This window comes from Phascolarctos cinereus, unplaced genomic scaffold (assembly GCF_003287225.1).
Source record: "Phascolarctos cinereus isolate Bilbo 61053 unplaced genomic scaffold, phaCin_HiC Scaffold_9;HRSCAF=440, whole genome shotgun sequence".
NCBI lineage: Eukaryota > Metazoa > Chordata > Mammalia > Diprotodontia > Phascolarctidae > Phascolarctos > Phascolarctos cinereus.
Window position 1 is genome coordinate 34,790,835 of NW_027556402.1, and position 20,370 is coordinate 34,811,204.

The 20,370-nt window shown below is 40.9% G+C and overlaps 1 protein-coding gene across 10 annotated transcripts in view; it reads right to left on the reverse strand.

The window, feature by feature from the left end:
- RAP1GDS1 (Rap1 GTPase-GDP dissociation stimulator 1) overlaps positions 1-20,370 on the reverse strand; it is a 219,318-nt gene that overhangs the window by 38,291 nt on the left and 160,657 nt on the right. For all 10 annotated transcript variants that reach the window (XM_078148758.1, XM_078148757.1, XM_078148762.1 and 7 more), the window contains one exon: positions 14,926-15,054. In XM_078148758.1, coding sequence (XP_078004884.1) covers positions 14,926-15,054 — 129 coding nt within the window. The remainder of the gene's footprint in view (positions 1-14,925; positions 15,055-20,370) is intronic.

Genomic DNA, 20,370 nt, shown 5'->3' on the forward strand with positions numbered 1-20,370 from the left:
AAGGAAGCCACGAATTTTTAAGAGGTGGAGGCCAAAGAGGAGTGCTCTCCGGGTGCGAGGAACGACAGCAAAAACTGACTGTCTAATCACTGCTCCACTGCTTTTAGTAAGCTGAGGTATTTGGCAGAAGGGTGCCTACGGATGAAAACTAGCTCCACAGTGTGTGCGCGCGCGCGCGTGCGTGCGTGTGTGTGTGTGTGTGTGTGTGTGTGTGTGTGTGTGTGTGTGTGTAGGATTCCTCTTACTTTCACAAAGTGGGGGAGGGACAAGGGTGAAGGGGGGCGGCTTTTCAATAAATTCCCCCGATCCCCCGGGTAGAAGCTCTGCAAGAACCATGATTCCCCCAAAGGAGACAGTTTGCCCAGATGAGGATGATGTGAAGCCTACGTAGTGTCTACTGTCACTCTGTTCCTGGCAACTGCTGAAATAAAATTAATTTCAAAAGCATGAAATCAATTCTGACATGGCTGAAGTAGTCCTGTATCCAGTTATGGGCTTTCATTTCTCTATCAAAACACAGCATTAACATCCTTGCATTCTTACTTTTCCAATCCCTATCCCAGTGCCCAAAACATTTATCAAACTGAAACCAACACAAAAACTTCACAATTGCCCCAGGGATTGCACTTAGCTTGTGTCTGACAGCACGGAGCCACAATGTACTGTTATTTAATATGGGAGTTAAAGGGTTTCATCTCCAACTGATCCTTCAGGGGAAACTCAGGTGGGCAGAGTGATATGACCAGCATGGAACACAGTCAGGACACGCTGACATCTGAATAAAATGTCACTAGATTTTCACCAGCCCTTCAGCAAGAAGCTTCATTTCTAATACGATTTGAGGGTTGAATTTAAAATAAAGCGTTTTTAGGGAGACTAAGCCTTGGCAAGAAAAAAAAAGTTTCTAGGACTGTACAACATTGTATTTTCTTCAAATAATCATTTCTTAGCCTTAAAATATTATAATTAAAAACTTATTTTGCAACATGTATTTATATGTAATACATTATATAACATATAATACATAAATACAAAATTATATAAACTTATATAAAATATAAATCATCTGAGATGACACCACAACACAGACTCCTTTGCACTTAGAAGAGAGGCAGCAGAAGCACCAGTGAAGCATGTATGGACAGACACACATTCAGACTGAAAAGGGATATGACTCAATAAATAAAGAGCTTGCTGATACAGCTTGTTTCAAGTTCTAGTTCTACTACAATCTGCCTTCCCCTTGAGTGACTTATCATCTCTGCAGTGCAGTGTAAACGGAAATGAACTGAAGAGTCACCGGCCCTGGGTTTGAATCCTGGTCCTGACACTTACTATCTGTGCAGTTCAGGCAAATCACTTAACCCTCTGGTCCCTGGTTTCCATATACAAAGGAACGACCTCTGGGGTTCTTTCAAGGTCTAGAGTTCATAAAACCCTTTGATTCAACCTCTCTCCCCCGTTTCCGGAAAGAATGGCTCTGCGGCTTCGTCTCACTCACCCCTCAGCACCCTCTAATTCGGCTTCCATTCAGAGGGCCACCCCCAGCCTCCTCACTGCCACACGCCACAGCTTTTCCTCCAGCTCGTTACCTCAGTTACTCCTCAGAGTGAGTAAATGACTTTAATTCTTCCTTAGAGCAGCTGCCCCTCATTCTCAATACTCTTTCCTTGCCTACTGTGCCACAGATTATAGATTTGGAGCTGGACATCTTCCTTTTAGAGATGAGGAAACTGAAACCCAGGGCTAATAACACAGGTAACAAACCTCAGCGAGAGGATCTGAATTCAGGTCCTCTAACTTAAGAGCCAATGCTTCTACTCTACCCTGCTGCCTCCTAGGGTATGCACCTGGGTTCCTCTATCTCTGGCTGCTCTTTCTTTTCTCATCATCATAAGGTGAGCATTTCCCAATTGTTAGCCTCCAGGGGTGGGGAACCTGTGGCCTTGAACCACACGTGGCCCTCTAGGTCCTCAGGTGCGGCCTTTTGACTGAATCCAAACTTCACAGAACAAGTCTTCTTAGTAAAAGGATTTGTTCTGTAAAACTTGGACTCAGTCAAAAGGCCACACCCAAGTTCCTACAAGGCCACATGTGGCCTTGAGGCTGCCTATACCCATCATGGACTCCCAAGGTTTCAACCCCTACCTCTATGGGAATGACTCCCAACCCTATATGGCCAGCCTTTTCTCCAGTGAGCTCCTTCTCTGTTTTTCCAAAGGCCTTTGGGATATCTCCTCCATCTGGATGTCTCATCAGCACCTCAAACTCAACAGACACTGAATCCACTATCTCTCCATCTCCAAAATCTATTCCTCCTCCTGAATTCCTTTTTCTGTAAATGGCAGCACAATTCTCCACGCTCAGATTAGGAGTTTTCCCTATACCCTGTCCTCACACAAACAACTGTTACCCCCAAGCCCTGGCAAGTGTACCTACTGTGACTGCACTCTCTTTCTGGAGCCTCCACCAATTCTGATCATCACAATAACTGGTCTCCTTGACTCTAGCCTCCTGTATTCTCTAACCCATTTCATACTCCACAGCTTTCATTAACCTTTCTCGTGAACATCTGCAATTATATCACTACTAAGTCAAAGACCTTAAATAGGTCCCCCATTCTCTGATGAATACAATGCAAACTTCTTGGTTAAAAATCAAGGTCCTACATAGTCTGTCTTCATTCTTCCTTTTCCAGCCCTATCTTACTGCTTCCCTCAAGTACCCTATGCTCCAGGTCAAATCAGAATGACTTTCTACAAAGAGATCTCTCTCACTTTATTCCCCCATTTTAATTCAACAAATCTTGGTGCTGCGCACTGGACCAGGGGCAGGAAGGAGAAAGAAGACAGCTCCTTCTCCAAAGGAGCCTTTAATCTATTAAGGGAAATACAAACTATGTAAAGAGATGAGTAAATACAAATGAATTTAAGGATAGAGAGAGAATTAATAACTAAGGAATCAGAAGAAAGCACAAACGAAGTAATGTCTGACCTTGCTCTGGAAGAAACCAAAATATTCCGAAGACAGATGAGACAAGAGTACATTCTAAGCATGGGGGGGGGGGACGGGGACGGGACAGCTGGTACAAACAGGAGCTTGAAATGAAGTTCTAGAAACAACTAGCAGTTCACCCAATTCAGCTGGAATGTGAAATGTATATGTGCAAGTAATGTGAGAAAATGTTGGAAAGGCAGGTCAAGGCCAGAGAGTGGAGGTCCTAAGATGCCAGGATGAGGTATTCAAATTTTATTCTAAGGCAATACAGAGCCATTGAAGGTTCTTTTTTTTTTATTATTATTTTTTATTTTGGTGAGGCAATTGGGGTTAAATGACTTGCCCAGGGTCACACAGCTAGTAAGTGTTGCCACCTAGCTGCCCTACCATTGAAGGGTCTTAAACAAGAAAGTGACATCATCAAGACTTAGGAAGATTATTTTAGCCGTTGTGTGTATAATGAATTAGAGAAGGAAGAGAAAGGAAGTAGGGACACCAAATGCCAAATGAGTAGATAAAAAGGTACTGATGCTAGAGAGGTTGAACAGATCTCATTGGATATTGGGTTGAAAGAGTTGGAAGGATAAAGAATGATTCCAAGGTTATGAAAATGGGTGACTAGAGGACAACCATGCCCTCAACAAAAACAGGGATGTTTGGAACAGGGTCAGTTGAGGAAGGACAATGATGGGTTCCATTTTGGACATGGTGAGTTTGAGAGGTTGTGGAAAGCTATTCTGCAGATGTAGCTGTAGATGTGGAGTTCAGCTCTTCTGAAGTTTAGAGAAGGTCACAGCTAGGGACAGAGATTTGGGAGTACTTTGCATAGAGACCACAAATGAGACCAGATAAGATCACCAATAGAGAGTAGAAAGAACAGAGAGTCTCGAGGGGAGCAGGAGATGGAGGATAAACCAGCAAAGGACAAGGAACAGGAATAGTCAGATGGGCAGGAGGAGAAGGAGGTGAAGGTGATGTTATGGAAGCTAAATGATAAGAGAGCATTCAGGAAGAGATGGCTAACAGGATGAGTTACTTCAGAAGGCTCAAGAAGCATGAGGACTAAGAAAAGCTCACAGCAACTAACAAGAGACAATTGGTAACTTCAATGATTTGTTCTGACAGAAGGATGACAACAGATACCTGGATCCTTAGAGCAGTCTCAGGAGAGTTGTGGGGTCAGAAGTCTGATTAATCAATAAGGATTAAGAAAGTGGAGGCAGGAGGAATAGAGAACTTTTCCTTGGCAGTTTGAGGGGAGACACAGGATATAATGGCTTGAGGATTTGGGGTCCTCACTGAAGGTTTTTTTTTTTAAGGACGAGTCAGATTTGGCATATTTATAGGCAGTAAAGAAGGAGTCAGTGGCTAGGAGAGACTGAAGATGAGAGAAGAAATGACCAAGGTAGCAAGATGCTGCAGAAGATGTGATCAAAGGTACAATTAAGGAGGTTAGCCATAACATTGACAAGGGCTGCCTCTTCCTCAAAGACAGGAGCAGAGGAATAGAGGCTAGGTGAAGATGTATAGGGGTTTTAGAGGATGCAGTCAGGTAAGCTGAGAGATCTCTCTGTGGGTGACCTTTTTCTGAGAAGGCGCAAGACTGAAGAGAGGTTCTGTGAGGCCTGAGGAAAAGTGAGAGATTTGTGGGAACAGAGAGGGATGGAGGGGCTGGAGGTCATGGTGATGACAAGAACAGAATCAGAAAGAGTAAGGCAGAGACAGAAATGGAGAAACATGAGATTTTAATAAGGGGGAACTTTAGAGCTTCTATCATTGCTGTAGCATAGCTATGGATAATGGTAGTCAGATGGCATGGTACACAAAGCGGCAGGCCTGGAGCCAGGAAGATGTGTTTAAATCTTGCTTCACACATTTACTAGCTGTCACTTGGCCTCTATATGCCTCATTTTACTCATCTGTAAAATGGGGATAATAACAGCTGCTACCTCTCCCAGAGTTGTTATGAGGATAAAATGAGATAATATTTGTAAAGAACTTTGCAAACCTTAAAGAACTATATAAATCTATATAGATCTAAGGCATGAGGGCCCCTGTGGGTATATGAGGTAGAATGATGAAGATTTAAGTCACAGGATTCAGGGAGACTGGTGAGTTAGGAGGCCAAGTGTTCATGAACACATATTTGAAGTCCCTGTGTGTGTGCCCAAGAGAGGAAGAGCAGGTGGAGAAAACAACCTAGGAATAAGCTTGTTCAAAAAGTCCTTGAGTAACCAGAAGCCATTCTATTAGGTGGAAGCAGCAGGGAACAGGCTGATTTTTCCTGGCCTAGCATGTCTGGGAACATGAGAAGGAGCAGCTCACACTCTAGAAGCTATCAGGGAAGACTTGTATGGTCTGATGTTGAGTGAAGTGAGCAGAACCAAGAGGACTTTGTACACAACAACAGCCACATTATGCGATGACTAATATTGTTAAACTGAAGCCTTCTCAGCATTACGAGGATCTAAGACATCTCCAGAGTCCTCGGGATGGAAAATGCTGTCCACATCCAAAGAGAGAACTGTGGAAGTTGAATCGCTATCACTTATTTTTACCTTCTGTTGAGTTTTGTTTCATCTTTCTGATCCTCCTATTGGTTTTAATTTTTACTTACAACTTCACTAATGTGCAAATATGTTTAATGGGAATGTAAATGTAAAGCCTATATCAGATTGTGCGCCATCTTCGGGAGGGTGGTGGGGAGGAAGGGGGAGAAAAATTTTCAACTCAAAAGCATATGGAAGTGATTGTTGATAAATCAAAAAAAATTAATAAAATTAAAAAAAAATAAACTGGAAACATTTGTTTCAAAAAAAAAAAAAAGAAGGTATCCAGGGATGCTGTGTCTTTCAGAAAGAGCCAGATTTTTGTGAGTAAGGGAAAGAACAGGTGATGAAAAGATCTAGGATGAAAGGAGTTTGTTAAAAAGAAAGTAGGTACTCCAGCTAATTGAGGACCACCCCATCTATTAGATAAGTAGAGCAGACCTCCAATCCTCTTTGGAGTCTAAGTTCTAGAGGTCCTGGGGGATTGTGTTAGGGCCCGGCCCAGGCATTTGCTCAATGGCCCACATCATGGATGCAAGACACTCTAATGTAGGAAGTACTAAATAAAAGGCTCTGAGTGTGTTTCAGGTTAAATCCAAAGTTCAGGCCATGCACTCGGATACCTTTATTCTTTCCATGAGCTCATGACTACTGGCGCTGGGGAGGGCTTCTCAAAAACCCAGGCAAAGCCATGAAAAACAGGCTCATTCCCTCTGAGGATAGGTTCAAAGTCAGGCCTGGGATGAGTGAAACTCTCCCCATGGCCCCTTCTTTCTCTTTTTACCCAATCATTAACCAACTGTAGTGCTCAAAAATCCAAATGGTAGATCTGGAAATGATGGTAACAGATAATGCCTTGCTTCCCCATCAATCACTATCCCCCTCCCCCAGAGACCTGGAAAAGTGAAGAAGGATCCCTAATACACATTGGAGATAGGACTTTCCCTGTGTAAAAGGGAAAAGGTAGGAAGTCATGTTAGGGGCTGCCACGCTACTATTGTAATTTGGACACTTCTAGAGGATCACAGCATCCCCTCCTCCCCCCATCACCAGGTCTCCAGAGGCCTGGAATGGCTGGGTGCGTAGAATATCCTTTTTTAAAAATCTCATTTGGACTCTAAAATCACATGCGTATGAGTGTATTTTTTTTTCTTCCCCCTACAGACCTTGATTTACCATAAAAAAAATTCACTTACAGAGGTCTTTGCCATCAAATGTAGGACTTGAAGTGGGCAAGAAAAACTGACAGCCTGAGTCTTTTCATTTTAAAATGCCTAAAACTCACTGAAAATCACCTTCATTGAAATTGCTACAAATAGGTGGTCCTAATTTAGGGATGGGGAAATCCTTGAATACCAATAATTAAGAAAAAAAAAGGTGTATGCGTGTCTAGAGGAGGGGAAGTACATGTGCACGGTTTATGTACTTCCTCCCTTTTTATCACCCTGACCCAGGCTCCCCTTCCCCAGGAAGGGAAGGGTGAGAATTGAGGAGTCACTGGTCTGAGCTGCAGGTCTCAGCATTAGACTTTCTGGTCTAGTCACCTGACTCCTCTGCACCTCAATTTCCTCATTTTCACTTTCACTCTTGTCTAGACCTTCCAATGAGACCCCTGCAAACCACAGACATGTGGTGTCCTTTTCTGCCCCTGGTGGAAATAGCTACTGCTTGTACATGGCAGACAGAATACATGGATTGGCCTAGAGGACTGGTTTTATGTCTTTCCCTGACCCTACATGACCAATCCTGAACTGGACATTCAAAGTCTCAGCGGCAGGCCTTGTGAGATCAGAATGGCAGAAGTTCTAGGGTCCTCTGAGCCAACTGGCAGCACGAGGATTACCACTAACAGGAAGGGGAACTGAGGCCCTGGTATGATTGGCCAGAATTGCCAAATTTGTCCAGAGTGGCAGTTTCTAACATCACCAACTATGGAGGACCAGGCAGGGGCAGGGACAGTCTGGATAGCCAGGCCCAGCAGAGGATGGCAGAGTTAGGACCCAGAAGTAGCATCACCTGCAGGGCTCCTGCCAAACACAGGAGGACAGTGAGGCAGGCTGACAGCAATTCCTTGCCCAGAAGAGAAAGATTTGGGCATGGGCATACAGTGGAAGAATTGGGCCCAAGCAATGCAACAGAGTTCAGGCTTAAGATGATACTCCGTCTTAGCAGAGAGGAGGGGAGTCAAACCCCAACAACAGGGAAGTAATGCTGTAGCTAGCACAGATAGGAGAGGAGAGCTCAAGCACCAGGAATGGCAGCTGTCCTGCGCTGGCAGACAGAGCCAACATCAGCACCCCAGACAGCACCCAAGATCCTGGCAAAGGTGGGTAGCAGGGTAGGGCGTGGTACGGGCCATAGTGGCAGCAGACTGGGGGTGGCTAGAGGTAGAAGAGCGGGTACCAGGATGAGGAATGGCAAAGGCAGGGCCACGGCTTATTATAATCTAGGCTCCCGAACAACTCCTCCCCACGGAGGGCTTTGAGCACCAGAGGGTGAGGCTGTTGGGAGGTAGCAGTGCTTTTTTGCAACAAGAAGGGAGGGTGGATCCTTAGAGACCCTTTGTGGGGTAGACATTTTGTATCCCCCATCCTCTCTCTGCCTGAGAGGGTCCTGGCTGGAAAGCCAGGGAGTGGGTGGTGGAAAAGGGCAGTGCTCTCAGCCCTCTGCTGAGGACAGGTACAGCAAAAATTTATCATCTCTGCTGCAGCCCTGCTGTTCTCGATGCTGCCCATGGTCCCCCCTTTGCAATGATAGGATATACTAATACAAAAACCTGACATCACCCCATTAAGACCCAGGCCTTGTTCCAGGGGGACAAAAGGAGTTGAGGTATAAAGACCGGGATTTCTAGTCTTTGTTCTTCCATATTCAGTCGCTCCTCAGAAAGCCAGTAAATGTTTTTACTGTGTTCCTATTATAGCCTTTCTTTCCCTCCTTCAACACTGCCTGTATTGGACCTTGTGAACACTTGTGGTCAGGGCTGACTAGTAACAGTCCTGAAGTTATTTAAGTGACAGAAGGTGCTCTAGTACGCTGGTGTCAAACTCAAGGTCCTCGGCTGCATTTTGACTTAGAAAACCACAAGTTAACATTCTCTACATTGTATCCTATTTTTATATATTTCGCAAAACATTTTCCAATTACATTTTAATCTGGTTTGGTTATGATAGTTTTGGGGCCCAGTTGGACACCTTTGCCCTAGAAGACCTTAAGAAGGCATAGTGTGTAAGCAATATCCTAGCCCCTGCTCCCATACAAGGGAGGCTTAAAAGGTAATGAAGCTCTCTGGGGAAACCTGACTGGCTCAGGCTGCTGATATCAATTCTTGGTTTCCATAATCTATTTGAGGTGTGGCTAACAGACCACAGAGAGCAACTCAGGCAAGGGAGCTTTGCTTAGCTGAATCACCTCAGTGTTTATCCAATTGGCATCCCATTGCTAGGGCTAAGTAAATCTCCCCTTCGTTAACTGATGAATGACCTATGAGTGTCTCATTTTGTTCCAATAAACTACCAGCCTGGAACACCTGGGCTGAATTGAGGAGTGTTAGATTTCTGCCTTCCAAATGAATGCTGATGGATCAACTCAGGCAACACCTAACGGGAGCATAGGAGATGATTTCCATTAGCACAGCAGCTACCATTAAGGCCCCGGATGAAACTGCAAAGTAGCCAAAGTTTATTTATAGTATTCTCCTATTTCCTTCTCCCTGCTCCCAAGTACCCAGTATCCTCATACTGCTTTCCGGCTAGTCATTCATCTTATGCTGAGTTACCCTCCAAATTATCCTTTGTATTATTTAGTTCTTTTGATCTAATTTACCTACCTGACCATCCATTCATTTACTTAATGACTTACTGACTGCCTTTGTTTAAGGTATTGTTTGAGGGATTTAAAAAAGAAATAATGAACCAAAAGTTAAAAAAAACATGGAAAATAGTTCATAAAAAGTTGTGATTGATCAAAGGATATGAACAGGCAGTTTTCAGGAGGAAACCAAAGCTATCTATAGTCATATGAAAAAATGCTCTAAATCATTACTGATTATGAAAATGCAAATTAAAATAACTCTGAGGTACTACCTTGTACCTATCAGATTGGCTACCATGACAGAAAAAGAAAATGGCAAATGTTGAAGAGGATGTGGGAAAACTGGGACACTAATGCACTGTTGGTGGAGTTGTGAACTGATCCAGCCATTCTGGAGAACAATTTGGAACTATGCCCAAAGGGCTATGAAACTGCATACCCTCTGATCCAGCAATACCACTACTAGGTCTCCCAAAGAGATCAAAGAAAAAGGAAAAGGACCTATATGTACAAAAATATTTATAGCAGCTCTTTTACTGGTGGCAAAGAATTGGAAATTGGGTAATGCCCATCAATTGGGGAATGGCTGAACAAATTGTGGTACATGAATGTGATGGAACATTATTGTGCTATGAGCAGAATGGTTTCAGAAAAAACCTGGAAAGACTTACATAAACTCATGCAAAATGAAATGAGTAGAACCAGGAGAACAATGCACACAGTAATAGCAGCTGTGAAAGACTTAGCTCTTCTCAGCAATATAATGATCCAAGACATTTTTGAAGGATTTATGATGAAAAAAGCTGTCTACTTCCAGAGAAAGAACTTATGGTGTCTGAATGCAGATTGAAGCATAATTTTTTAACTTTACTTTTCTAGCCTTTTTGGGGGGGAGGCGGTGGCAACATGGCTAATATGGAAATATGTTTTACATGATTTCACATGTATAACGGATACCACATTTCTTGCCTTCTCAATGGGTGAGGAAGTGGTTTGAGAGAGGGAAAGAATTCAGAACTCAAAATTAAAAAAAAAAGAATGCTAAAAATAAATAAATTATAAAAAAGAAAAAGCAGAACTGACCAACAGGCTTAATCTATTAGAGGGTAATACAATATAAAGAACATTGCATTTGGGAATCAGAAAACAGTCTGCCACTTATTATCTGTGTGACCTCAGGCAAATCATACAACCTCTCATTCACAGTTTCTTCATTTGTAGAATAAGAATACTTTCTCAAGGGGAATATTGTTAGGATCAAGTGAGACATATGATAATGCCGGTAAAGTTCTTCATTACCATAAAGCCCTATCCAAATGTACAAATATTAATTATCATCATGATAATAGTACTTGAAAGATCCTTGATTAAATGGTGGGAATACTAATGTAGACTGTTGGTTTACCCTTCAAGAACTTAGGGTCATCACAAAGAGACACAGGATTTTAGAGACCACCACCACTCTCTAGGTTAAGGGTAAGTGGGAGTGGTGTTTGCATTTAAAGGAAGTTTTTTAAACTAAATGATACTAGGGGCAGCTAGGTGGTGCAGTGGATAGAGCACTGGCCCTGAAGTCAGGAGGACTTGAGTTCAAATCCAGCCTCAGACACATAACACTTAACTAGCTGTGTGACCCTGGGCAAGTCACTTAACCCCATTACCTAGCCAAAAAAAAAAAAAACAAACCCAACACCAACACCTAAATGATTCTTAAATGCCCTCTACTCTCCCTACAATGTGCCAGGGAATAAAATACATAGAATCAGCCTGCAGTCCCACATCATTCTTTCCACTTCCAACCCACTGTTTGGGCAACTCTGCAGTAGTCAGTGAATACTTGAAGAAGTCTTGTTTTTGTGTTTTGTAGGCTATCCCAGAATGCATTACAAACACCATAAAGCTCAAGTCACAAAGCTCTGATTGGGTGTGGCCTCTTCTATTACAGGGCTATCTTCTAGGCAAAGTCAGACTCAATAGTCTAAGTAGTCAAATACTATCTGTGAATTAATGAAACTCCTTGCCACCTCTAATAGAATTTTTAAGTGCTGCATTCTTTTAAGTCAGTGGTGAAGACAAAAATACTTGGTTCTAAATTTTAGTTGTACTCACAACAGAGAGGTACTCTCTCTATATAGTGAATAAGAATACAATCACATAAACAAGTAAAAAAAACCAATATCATTAAGGATCTCTTATTTAGATACGTGGGGAAAATATCTATGTTTAAAAAAAGATAATAAACTCATAATATACTGAGAATTTTCTGTAATTTCCCCAGATGCTGGCTTGAAACTTTGGCTTTCCAGCCCCATTCTCCCATTCTTCATATCCAGTTAATTACCCTCTCTCTCACTGCTACAACACTGGGTTAGGCTCTCCTTATCTCATTATCCCAAACCTGGACCATTAAACCAGTGTTCTAATAAGCCTCTCAACCTATAGTTTCTTCCCTGATTTCCCCTGGTAGAACTGACTTTTCCCATCTCAAAACTTTAATATCACTGTTCCAATCTCTCTAATGTACTTATCATTAGTTGCGTTCTGTGTATATATTTCCTTTATTCATCCTCCCTCCCCCAAACTGGATGGTTGGTTCCATGAGAGGAGAGGTATGTCTTGTTTCATGTTTGTAACACTAGCACCTAACATTTTGCATTTCATCTATAAGGTGACTGAATTGAATTTGAAATTATTTTCCACAGAGTGGACAAGTCCTATGATATATCAGCTATGTGAATTAATAATTCACATATTTTTATAATCCTGTAGTAATTGCTCAATGAATCAATTGATTTGACTGATTTCAGGGCTATCAATAAATGAGACCAGTTTAATTCATTATCAGTCCAGATCATCTATTAATTCAGTGGATATTCTAGTTACTAGAAATAGTTAACTCTCTTCTCAAACTTCTCTCCGAAGAAGCAGCTCATCTGCTTTAGCAACCACATGTTTCAGATGTAAAATGAAGTCTGCTTTTAATGAGTTTCTGCAAAAAATGTCTTGTCAAACTGTGTGTCAGATAATTTTTAGTTGGGAATCCAGTTGCCATATGTATGGCTTTGCCTCACTGATTACAGCTTTGGACTAGCCATGAAGGACTAGAAGGTTCTAATCAAGGAAAAAGGAGCTTCTAGAAGACCTGGGACCTTTCTATGAAGGGGGATGGGTCCCTCCAGTCAAACCCCCTTGGGCCCAAATTCCTTTTTGCACTGGTTTTGGATGAGGTCCTCCTTACTTTAATGCATACCACTGGTTCTTTTCCCTGCATTCTAAACAAGTGTGAACTGGGATGAGATGCACCTGCAGCTAGACTGGAGTGAGGTGGGGGAGGAGATGTCACCAAGTGCCAGGAGCAGCTTTTGAACTTGGAGTTTCTGCATCACACGTGGTGAAAAGAAAGCTCAGTGTGCAGCTGGAGACATAAGCTCTTAGGCATCACTGCTTTTCCAAGGGATTATTGTTATTTCCCTTCTTACAGCTTATTTTTTTAAGGTGAAGTGAGAGCAACTTATTATTCTGTTCTGTCCTATAATTTTGAAAAAAAAAAGCCATCTTGCCGAATAAAAGGGACATGGTTCCTGCTTTGTGGGTTGGTGACAGAGGCAGAGGGAGGTGGCTGAACAGAGGGGCTGGAACATGTCAGCCTTGTTTTTCTTACAAAGACTCAAGCCTTGGTGTGGGAACTTAGCTTCATTTCTACTTCATTCTAATTGACTACACTGGGATACAAAGTCCCCCTTCCTAGTCTAATATTGAAGAGTGAAAGCTCTGTTTCACTGAAATGATGGAAGTTGGAAAAGAGCATGGGGATGGACCAGGGATGGCAAGTGGAGATGAGATGGGGCAGAGGAAGAAAGGTCCCATAGGTAAGCATCTTGCTATATCAGGATGTCTACCCTTAAGCAATCTAAGAATGATTTAAACTTGATAAAGTGCCAAGAATAAACAATCTCTAGTTCGAGCACTCTGAGACAAAAGAAAAGTATTTTTTTCTTTTTCAAAGGAATCCAGTTTTTTTTTTAAAGGTTATTGTCTATTTGGGTGTGCAGATTTTTTTGCCTACTTAACAACATTATGCAAAGGACAAACATCTTAAATATCTAGCTAAGATTATAGCAATGATTTGCCTTTGGCTGCTCCCCATAATTAGCTAGCTGTTGTTACAACAGCAGACAGAGGTAGAGTTTTGAGTTGCTTATTTAAAAAAACCAAGCGCATCCTTAAAGGAACAGAGTAGGACCGATGGAGCCAGTTAGAGAGAGGAAGACTGAGTTTCCACCTTGGGTCTATAAAAATCCTCCAACTCTTCAATTCCATCCCATTCATTTCAATTCAGTGAGCACTTATTTAGGGTCTCCTTTGTATAAGACATCGTGCTAAGCCCTAGGGAGAGGACAACAAATATGAAACAGTTACCGCCCTCAGAAAGCTGACTTCTGTGTATGTGTGTGTATGGGGAGGGGTGCACCACGACACACACACACACACACACACACACACACACACACACACACACACACGTAAGTATAAAGTACACAGGAAGTTAGTAAAGGAGGAGGAAAGCACTGAGCAGGGAGGGGGATTCAGCAGCCCTGAAGGAGGCTGGGGCTTCTAGGAAGTGGAAGGGATTCCAGGAACGGGAATCAGCCTGGGCAAATGCATTCAGGTGGGAGATGTAATGTCAAGTATGTGAAGCATCCAGTAGGCCAGTATGTAGAGCTAGAACCTCGTTCTCTAGTGGTTAAAGATAACTTCTTAATCCTCTAAATCTGAAGTAAGGAACTAAGAGTTGGCAGAAGAGAGAGAGTACAAACACACAGCTCCTAACTTGTATGGCTTTGACCATATACTGAAGGCCAAGTCGAGTCATACTTTTTAAGAATAGGGTAAGAAAGGTCAGAACGTATTCTGCAAGAAGTTGTATCACAAACTTCTAGTTTCAAGCCGCCACTTTTTGTCAGCTCACTTCTCTCTCCTTTATTATGAATAAAACACTTCTTTCCTCCACCGTTTTAAAGCCTCAAATTCTTAGCTGCTGCTGTGTGTCCTTTGTTCTTGAAGAGGACCATGACATCAGGAAGGTGATGCCACGACTTGCAAGAGAATTGGATTTAAGTGAGGGAGGGCTGTGCAAAGTCACCAGCCTCACTTTCTCCTCTGGAGCCATCTGGGTCCAGTGGTGAGATATAGAACAGGATGACTGGAGATGGCCCCTGATGTAATATTCTTAGCTGACAATTCAGATAGAGGCTTATCAGTTACATCTTCCTCTAATCGTCTGAGAACACAATTGTTGATTATGGGCTCAATCTTATGTAGGAATGCTAAGGTACAGTAGAAATCATTTAAAATTTAATGTCATTTAGAATGTAAAATCTACCTCATAGTCAGTCTTTAAGTTCAAAGGGCAAGACAGTCAACTACACAGTGTTTAAAATGTACTAACATCATAAAAAGGGATATTTGCACAAAATCACATTTGTTTAATCTAATACATACATCTTCGATTCACCAACACATTACTAAACGGAAGACATGCTTTGACTTGTGACTAAGGACTTACCGAGTTCTGCTAAATTGCCAAATGCAACAAGGCACATCTCTGTAAGAGCTGAATTTTGGCAATGGATGCCTAATAATTTCACTAATGTAGGAATAACACCCATATTGATAAGTTGAGCTTGCAGGGAATCTACAAAAAAGAAAACACAACAAAAATCAGGGCAAGTTATTAAACAACACGTTAATAAAGCTGGGAACTGATCAAATAGTACAAATGGACAATCTGTAAGATGTGCAAAAATAGACAGTCTCCTATTTTTCCTATTGAGAACCCAATGCTACTTAATTTGAAATAATAAACTGAAGCATATAGATATAGATAAAGATAAGCATCTGTATCTATATGGCTTTTTCTTCAGAGCATGAAGGTCACTGGCTCAAAAGTATCAAGCCCTGACTCTTGCCAATAACAAATGGAAATTTAAAATCAAAAAGGATTTATATAATAGATCCAATCACCACACTAGTTTCATCAGGCTCTTTTAAGAAGCATGGTGTATAATGTTGCCATTTGGTATGTAAATGAAATTGCAGGAAATCACGAAGAATATGAAAAGCTTAGAGGAAAAAGCAAGTTTAATAAAGGCCAGAAAAAAAAAAGAAAAAGAGAAAAAGAGAAAAGCTCTCAGAATCCTCCAAGGCAGTATTTTATAATGAGTAATGAAAATGGTATAAGAAAAAGGATCAAGTTGTTTGTTCTGGGTGTCTGCAAGTAGAACTTTCTTTCAGGATTGTTAGGAAGAAGCATAATTTTGAAAAAGAAAACAAGTGGGTTATTTACAAGTGTTTTCCTATTGTCCATTTTATCCCCTTAAAATGACACATCTCAACAACAGGGAGAAAAACATTGGTTTTATAAGTGAGAAGAGTTAAGAGTCAACAGGGACTTTGTACATTTATCAGCAGTCATCTTTTCCTTTGCTACTAACTGGTTTAACATCCCAAAAGGTGGCTCACATTTCCACAATGGCTCTTCATTGGACAATGAGAATAAAGCACCTAGAGTAAAGCAAAAGGGAAAAAAAAACCCCCAACAACAAAAAATCCAACTCCTCCTTCCCTAGGAAAAAATGTTAAGTGGAAGGAGGATCACATATTCAAGTTTACACAATATGCTTTCCTTTATTACTGGCTACAATATTATTTTTCAAATAATTTTTTAAAATAGTATGGCATTTTAAAGTTACTTCCTCCAAGTTTTTTTCTTTAAATTACCTCTTGGTTAACCAAAGATAAAAATCTATGTTTTTTCATCAAGACAATTTGTCTTCACAGCATGTATGCCTCAGATAGCATCAAGGTCGATCTGCATTTGTGGAAAAGGAGTGGACTGGGAAGCAGGGATGGACGACTGTGAAGAGGAATTGGTCACTGGGGAACAGCTCTCGGTATGGAGGAAAGAGCACTAGATTTGGAGTCAGAGGACATGGGTTCCAATCCAAGCTCTGTCTTTGAATGCACGCGTGACCTCAAGCAAGTCACTTCGTCTTTCTAGGTCTCAGTTTGCTTATGAGGGTGTTATTCCCTTTCATTCCTAAATATATGATCCTAGGATCTTTCTGGTGGCCTCTTTTTTCTTTTTTAGACTTCCGGCACAGGTTATAGGGAGAAGAAGAGCAGCCTATTGCTTCTGAAAACAACCCAGTAGACTACTTATCAGAGGGATTTATTTTCTCTATTGGGTTTCTGTGAAAAATGTTAACTTTATTAGGAGGTCAGTGTGAAGGAAGAGGGTAACTTCATTAAGAAGGGGCCCTTCACATAAAGGATTATAGATCTAAAAGAAGAAGACTACAGATGAGGATTCACTCCAGGCTTAACACAGGCTCAAATTCTAAGACAGGATCAGGAATCTGATCACCTTTAAAAAGGGGTCCCAGAAGAAAAAGACCATAACATAAGTGGAAGTAAATTGTTCAGGAGGCAGGAGGGGAAATGAAAAGAGTGATATCCTTCGCGTTTGGCACGGTCTTCCTTAACATAAAAACTGGGAAGCAGTGCGCGGATAGTGAGCTAGCCTTGAAGGCATGAAGACCTGGGTTCAGTTTTACCACTGGCACTGGCTATCTGACTGTGGGCAAGTCACTGCACTTCCAGACAATGAATCAGAGAGCTGCTGCAGGTCTGTCTTGGTAGAGAGAGTCTCCTTTTCCAACTCAACCACAAGCCTAAGTTAAACAAATACTACAAAAGTTAACACAAAATTGGTAAATGATTGAATTCAGCTACATAGACAGAACAGTTGGATGGGGTTCAGCATTTATAGAAATCATGCACTCTGCTGCTTTGCACATTGGAAAAAATTCAGTTACTTACCAGTCACTAGAGTTCTTTTCTATTGGGTCATCTCTGCAGATCCTTGATCTTTAGCAATATATATATATATATGCGGGGTTTTTTTTGGTTTGTTTTAGATTTTGGGGGGGAGCACCACCTCAAATATCGCAGAGCTGTTGAATCATTAAATTTCAAGTACGTAAGCGTGAGCACTAGCGCATGCATTGAGTGTCAGTCAAACTCCACTCTGTGTGTGTGTGTGTGTGTGTGTGTGTGTGTGTGTATTGTATGTATGTGTGTGTAAGAGCATTGCATACCCCCTCAGTTCTGTTGGCACCAACTCTAAAAATTCAATGCTCCAGAAAAATCAAGGAGAACAAGTTCTTTGGGGGAGCCAGTCCAGAAAGAGAATGTCATGTATCAATGGTTCATTGTTTACCTTATCTTGGTATTTACTGCCAACATAAATTCTTGCTCTATTAAGATTAGATTTGTTCCCAGGGAAAACAAGGGCTAATGGATTAGGAAAAACAAAAACGCCGCATACGGGTTCCAGCAGCAATGCTTATGGTTGTGGCAGGGGAAAAAATTAGCACAACCACCTGACAAATGGTATAAATGGCTGCAATCTATAGAAATCAATTAGCTTCCAGAAAATAATGTGCTTTGAAGCCTCCTAGGGACCAGATTAGTTATATACTCACATACAACAAACATACCACACACAAATAAAAAGAAAAACGGGCAATCATCCAATTGGACAGACTCGTTTCAGACCAGCTTTATTCTGTCATTTCTGTCCACCTAAATCAACCCACTTCTACAGAGAGGACGACTTTGTCCTCAAATACTGAAGGTCCAGGGGGCAAAAGAACACAGGATTTTCTATGATATGGGTTAATACCAGGCATCCTAAAGATTACCTAATTCTTTTGGAGGACTTAAGCACATCAGAGGAAAGAAATCCTGAAGTTTTGTTAGCTTTCTGGCAGATGTAGCAGTGAACAATAAAATGAAGTCAGTGCAAATTGGGGTCACAGGTGTTGGTGCTCAACATTTTCAGGGGAGATGGCAATGGTGTACACATTACTTTAACATCCTTTACCCGGAAATCTCAATTTGCTTATTTGAGTCAGGACTCCATTCACATCTAAGAAAAGTTTCTACTCTAAGGTCTTTATTCTGAACTACAATTTAGTACTATTGCCAATAAGCTGTTTATCAGAATGATTGCTGTGCATATCCATATGCAAGAAAGATACTCTTATAATTCAATAAGAAAAATAAATCTTTAATATTTTCTCCTGATGTCCAAAGAAAACACATTAACGGAAGTCAAATGGGGAACAGCTGTTACCCATGGCACTATGATTTATTTTGTAAGGATCATCTCTGAACAAAAACTCATTACCTCAACCTATCTTATATGTGTGTGTGTGTGTGTGTGTGTGTGTGTGTGTATTTTTCTTGTAATATCTGATAAGAAGGTTCTCCTTTCTCTCTTTCCTTGCTAATGATAAGGAGAATATTTTTAGAAGCAGAAAGAGTTCATATTGTCCTCAACACAACTGAATGAGCCAATAAAATCATAGCAACACTTTGGCTCTTGGGCCAGTGAGGGCTGGCCAGAGAACTCAAGGTGGATGTGTTCTGGAGCTCAACAAACACAATACTTCACAAAATGCGACCCAGGCCCATACATAGCAAACACTTATTATGTATGTGAAAGACAGTCTCTAGACAGACAGCACAATGCCATTAAAGTCTTAAGACTCATTCTTGCTCCTGACACACACCACAGACAAATACTGACAAAAATACAGTATTACAGAATTATGTGATGTCCAGATGGCGCAGGCCCTACATGATCTATGGGGAGGAAGAAGGGGGGAGGCACTGAGGGGGTGCAATACAGATGCATATACAGGGAGATAGAAGGCAATCAACACATGCGCTGGTGTGAACACTTACCTACCTACATTTGAATTTCAATGGTTCCATGTTCTTCAGGTGACACTCATGGAAACTCCAGAGAATGGGGATCTGGAGAGAAGATCCCAAATTGAAGAACCCTTTTTTTTTAAGTAAGTTCTAAGTTTAACACGCTAATTTAGACTAGAGCATAGTTTCAGGTAAAGATTTAGAGGTATTTCACAGCACACTTGATGTTATGCTGGTCAGCTACAAAAAAAGAACAGATGGTTTGGAAATGCCAAAATATATGTCTATCTCACCCACCCAAGTAAAGGTTATTAATAGGCAATGATATATTTAAATTATTAACATGTTATTAACTAGGATGTACTCATAAAACTGCCTCAACTAATTTTAATACAGGTTTCTATTCAAATCTGGTATTAAAAATTCTTGGCTATTTTTTATTGTATATCAAAATTAAAAGGCAGATAGGATATTAACTCTAGGATATATTTAATTATATTTATGAAAGAAAATGAACATAAAATTCACCTGTGATGCAACCACAGAAGTGAAAATTGGGAAAGAGAAGTCTTAGTGAGGGGGCATCTTAATAAGAACTTAATAAGAACTGCTAAGGTGATTACTTGGTCATAATAAGGCCTGCAGAACATTTCTCCTGATAGATGGCATACTTTAAGTCTCCCAAAAGACATGTAAAAAAGAAATTATTAATCAACTCAAAGAATTCTAATCATACAGAGTTTGAAAGTTTAAGAAAGATTCAGCTCATACATTAACTAAGATAATAAGAGAGAGGAAAAACTTTGAGAAGCTCAAGATGAAATAGAGATTGACAATAAAATGGACAATGATTATAAACAGGTAGGTAGGCACCTAAGTGCCCTTCTCATTAGCTGTTACCTTTAACTGTCATTCTTCACCCATGCATAGAATTTTGTATAGGAAGCTCATTTACACAGACTTTGAAAATTAATTTAAAATAAATTATCTTGAAGCCCTTTCCATAAAACGTACACATACATATTACATGTGTTTTGTATGCTAAATTATGCCACTGATTTACACCGATAAGTAGCACACATTTTATTTCAATGGTACAAAGAAAAAAATTCCACAATTAATAAGCTTTAATACTGTTAAGCACCGAAAAGACCTATCTATGAAGCTAAGTTAAAAAATTATATTAATCCATGGGTATACTTGAAGCCCACAAGTAATTACTATTCTC